Below are 4,934 nucleotides of genomic sequence, written 5' to 3'. Positions count from 1 at the left end.
ACATACGTAAACCGAGAATAATTCTGAATCATGATTATGAATCCATGAACCAAACGTCCACAATGTATAAATAAAAAGATCATTTTGTCAACTTTGTTTTGTAGGTAGTCGGTATACTTTCCTGCTAGGGAGTGCTTTTGTCTTTAGGGTTTCTTTCAAGCCTACAGTTCAATTTCATTTTACATATCTTGTTGCGAATCTCGGAGTTATGCTCCATTTGGTAAAGATAACACTAGGAGGGAAAGAAAATTATAGAAGGATTTGTGGGAAGAAAAGAGCTATTTTGGTTGTTTGATAATGGTAGAAGGATGTGCTCTTTTTGCTAATCAATGGAGTAATGTTGCCTTATCCTTGCTCACGACACAGTTCCATATCCTTTGAACTAAAAGGAAAAAAGAAAAGAAAAAAAAATCGAGATTGTTGTACTCTTCTTGTTTTTACATAGAAAATGAATTCTTACATCTTTTGAGAAATACTACCCGTATTAAAATATGCACACCGTACCATACATGATTTATTCCAACCATTGCACAATTAATTTAGACCACTGTATAATTCCTTTTTTTTCCCCACGTATGACTGTGTAATTCAATGTAGCACTCCTACATATCCCCACTACTTGCACCAATTTTTCAATCCAGCAGCACCAATTTTTCAATCCAGCAACTTCAAAAGAACGAGACATGGCATGATACACCTACTTTACCTAAAACAAACGAACAATAAATCAATCTAAAAACCCTACATAAATAAACTGAAAAAGAAGACAAAAAAGTCGAATAACCGATATCATTAACATTTTTGCTCACATCCCTAAAATAAACTCCCCTTTTCCTCTTCCTTTTAAACAGTAATTATACACCAAAACGTTACCCCGAGCATCCCTAACATATATATATATATATATATATATATATATTAATTACACTGAGCAACACTACCAACAATTGGAGCAAGGTTTTGAGCTACACGCTCGTGAGCCCTAGTTCATGGGCGTGGAACCAAGACTAATGTATTTCTCACAACCAAAGGTAGATCGAATCTGGGTTGACCATGAATTCCAAAAAAAGAATTGGAGGGAAGGCAAAAAAAAAAAAGCCCGACATTATCAAAAGGCCACCATGATTCTCAGCCCTGTCCTGTAACTTTCTGGTTCGCAGAATGAGGGGGGAAAAATCATCCTATATACAGTGTCTCGGAGGCCAGTTATAAAATAGCATAAGAGGTAAAACAAACCGCCTTGACCTCACTTAAGTTGCCATGAAAAGAGATTCTCATGAGTTTTGTTGGGATTAAATTTAAGTGGGAGATTGGGCGTCATCTTGATCCTGCCCATCACCAGGGGAGGAAGCAAGAGCCGTGGTTGAACTGTTGTCAACATTCTCTGGAGCGCGGTCGTACAAAGAAAGGGGAGTAGATCCGTCTTCTGAATTATCTGGAGAATGATTGCCAATGACTAGAGCAGTAGATTCATCTGAGTTTTCGGAAGAATAATTACCAAATACCAGAGCGGTGGAACCATCTTCAAACTGTCCGGTCACTAGCCGCAACATTATATTGCGGATAGTGTTCGACTTTAAGAGCTCAAACCTGTGCTCTGGCGTATGCCGCTGATTGAACCGTCCTGGAAGCTTGGAACTAGTATTGTAGCAATCACCACAAAGGTCAAATCCAATTTCCTCCACACAATCTTTGCAATTATATCTCTCTCCAATGATTGGAAACATCTGTGAACAAGCTCATGTTTTACTTGGTGTTGGAAATTCAAGCCAATTGATAAATGAAAAATATGACAAATGTAGGTAGGAGGACAACAAATGAAAAAGTTTGGAATAACCGAGAGAGAAAAGGCTAAATCTAGTACAACCCTCAAAAATTCATCTTTCAACCTTACTACAAACGTCATAATTGTCTTACTATTTTTTTTAATAAGAAATTATCACTTTCTTTCAGCAAAGCAGTGAATTGAATTAATATCCAGAAGGCAAATCAAAGGAGACCACATTGGTCAGGACGGCCATATTACTTGATGAAAGACTATTGCACCGTAGTAACTGTTGTAATTCTTCCCAAAAGAAATATCGTAATGCATGTCAAACTTGTGCAATGAAACGTTCGAGCAAATGAAAATGGGGGAACATTGATATGTCCAGGCAAAGCAAGCATCAAAATTTGTACGACACATCCAACCTTGTATAAGCCTAAAGCATAACAGATTGATGAAATATGCAGAGATTGATGGGTTCTTATACCAAACCGCCATGCTACAGAATCAAAACATGAGCACCTCAAAAAAGGATGGAGCAAGGAATTTACCCCACAAGAATCACAACCAACACTAAAGTGAACGTTTGAGCTAGGGTCAGACCACTGCTGTACATTGTGTGCTTGTTTATCAGCTTTTGTCGAACCTGAAAGAAAGCACTAGCGACAATAACTACCAAAGTCTTAACATATTCTGGAATATACATAACTTGTATCATAATGCACCAATTTAGGAGGAACAAATATTGCTTCTTGAACTTCTAATATGTATATGTGCTTCTAAAAACCAAAACCGATCTCTGGTCAATAAAAAAAAAAAGCACACGCATGTGAACTATGCATCTATTCTTCATCTTATAATAACTTCACGTCATGTATATTTGAATACCAAGAATCAAATGACCGCCAGACGAAATGAGATAAGAGTATTCATACAGGTAATCAGGCTTTCATGCTTAGAGTTGACTTGCTTGAGCTGAACAGCATCTCTTCTAAGTGCATATTCTATAGGAAAGCGCTCCTCCAAAAACTGACAAAGCTCTTGAAAAACTTTTGGAAATCCCGTTGGATGTAAACTTTCACAAACTCGGCATTTAATATTCTCATCACATAGGTGTATGAGACAACTTTCGCAATACACTGCACAATTTAAAACTTGAAGATTAGGATAGCTAGTCATACAAAAAGTCATTTCTAAATATGTGAATGAAATCCGATTATGTATGCAGCTAATTATTATGCAGTCATTACCATGACCACAGTTGAGAGCCACAGGATGAAAAAGCAGTTGCTTGCATTCAACACATAGCACATCCGAAACTGTAACTAGCACACAATTCCCACTCTCCTGTTTTTGAAGGGAATCCTTTTTGTTATGAACAACAGTCCCAGTCACTTCATTATTTTCATCTGGGGCTTCTGCAGGTGTACTTGTGCAATTGTCTTGAACCTGTGAGATGGACTCCAACTGCTCCGAACTTACATGGGACGCCTCACATGCAGAGTTGCTAATACAATGTAATTCTTGCTGAGAGCCACAGTTGAGAGCCACAGGATGAAAAGGCAGTTGCTTGCATTCAACACATAGCACATCCGAAACTGTAACTAGCTCACAATTCCTACTCTCCTGTTTTTTAAGGGAATCCTTTTTGTTATGAACAACAGTCCCAGTCACTTCATTATTTTCATCTGGGGCTTCTGCAGGTGTACTTGTGCAACTGTCTTGAACCTGTGAGATGGACTCCAACTGCTCCGAACTTACATGGGACGCCTCACATGCAGAGTTGCTAATACAATGTAATTCTTGCTGAGAGCCACAGTTGAGAGCCACAGGATGAAAAGGCAGTTGCTTGCATTCAACACATAGCACATCTGAAACTGTAACTAGCTCACAATTCCCACTCTCCTGTTTTTTAAGGGAAACCTTTTTGTTATGAACAACAGTCCCAGTCACTTCATTATTTTTATCTGGGGCTTCTGCAGGTGTACTTGTGGAACTGTCTTGAACCTGTGAGATGGACTCCAACTGCTCTGAACTTACATGGGACGCCTCACATGCAGAGTTGCTAATGCAATGTAATTCTTGCTTAGCTAGCGATCCGTAAGTATTATCATCGAACTGTGGTGAAAAGCAACCCATACGGTTCTCCTCTTCTGCAATAAGCAAAAAATCACAATATATAATGGGCACAAAGTGAGGTACTAATAAGAAATAAGTTGAGACATACAATTTCCCTCCTTTTCCACATTGTCAAAACATGTATTGAGATATCAAAACACCACTCCTCCCTCCAAATACATAAAAATCAACATTCCACTATCAACAAACGAAAAACCAACAACCCAAGCTATGGAGTGACACAATCTAGAGAAACAACAATCTCATAGTCTCTTCAAAGTATTCTATAGCAAAAATTGGTCAAATTCGGGCCGAAGGAAACATGAAAACTGACCTAAAGTTTGCAATCTCCTTTGCTCATAGGTAAGAGGGTACATCTTCTGAAGCAAGAAGTGGAACATTTGACAGATGGTGGGAAAATGATTATACGGATTCCTACAAATTGGACAACGTGACTCGCGTAGACCGTCCATGGATTTATGCACACACCAGAAACATGAAATGTGACCACAAGCTGCAACAAATTATGTGAAAATCAACAAATTACAATCTAGAGAGAGAAAGATAGCCATTAAAGTAACAACTTTATATTAAAGTATCGACTGGCTTACAGAGCACTATAGGCTTGTATAGAAGATCCCTGCAACATATATAGCTCAAAAGTGAGAATTTTTCGAACAGAATAAACCTATCCTTTTTTTCGTATTTTGGTCCACTTATCTTCACAAGGAAAAACATATCAGAATCGAAGTGGATTGAATTCGAATTTGAAAATTTTCTCTTTTTGTCATCGTAGGATTCGGAAACTTACAGGCAAACGCAGCAAACGAAGGATTCGGAGATTTTCTCCGATTCAGCGACGTCCAAGGCGTGATCTCCCATGGAAGAAATTTTGCAGAAAGCTCTAAGAGTAACAGCGAAACCCTAAATCGGAGAGGTCGGGAAAGGGAAGGGATGTTCCAGGGAGACGTACATGGGTGGGAGAGAAGAAGCTGAATGATGGCAGATTCATTTTGCAAGCGCACGTGCTTTTTATATGAAGCAAAAGAGC

General features: G+C 38.5%; 1 protein-coding gene across 2 annotated transcripts; it reads right to left on the bottom strand.

Annotated features, from left to right (window-relative positions):
• Window positions 1-424: 424 nt before the first annotated feature.
• LOC21398321 (E3 ubiquitin-protein ligase PRT1) lies at window positions 425-4,874 on the bottom strand. 2 transcript variants are annotated; one of them, XM_024174295.1, is made up of 8 exons: window positions 4,695-4,874; window positions 4,495-4,523; window positions 4,218-4,397; window positions 3,016-3,918; window positions 2,701-2,904; window positions 2,317-2,411; window positions 1,499-1,727; window positions 425-706 (listed from the first exon to the last, which is right to left on the bottom strand). In XM_024174295.1, exons 1-8 carry the CDS (start codon window positions 4,763-4,765, stop codon window positions 669-671), a joined length of 1,749 nt encoding a protein of 582 aa, XP_024030063.1. In that variant the 5' UTR covers window positions 4,766-4,874; the 3' UTR covers window positions 425-668. The 2 variants fall into 2 exon arrangements, with proteins under 2 accessions (XP_024030063.1, XP_010109726.1); XM_010111424.2 differs by lacking the exon at window positions 425-706 and having other exon boundaries at window positions 914-1,727.
• Between the last annotated feature and the right edge of the window lie 60 nt (window positions 4,875-4,934).

This window comes from Morus notabilis, unplaced genomic scaffold, assembly GCF_000414095.1.
Source record: "Morus notabilis unplaced genomic scaffold, ASM41409v2 Scaffold1032, whole genome shotgun sequence".
NCBI lineage: Eukaryota > Viridiplantae > Streptophyta > Magnoliopsida > Rosales > Moraceae > Morus > Morus notabilis.
Note: the sequence above shows the minus strand (reverse complement) of the source record. Positions and strands in the feature narration are given on the sequence as shown.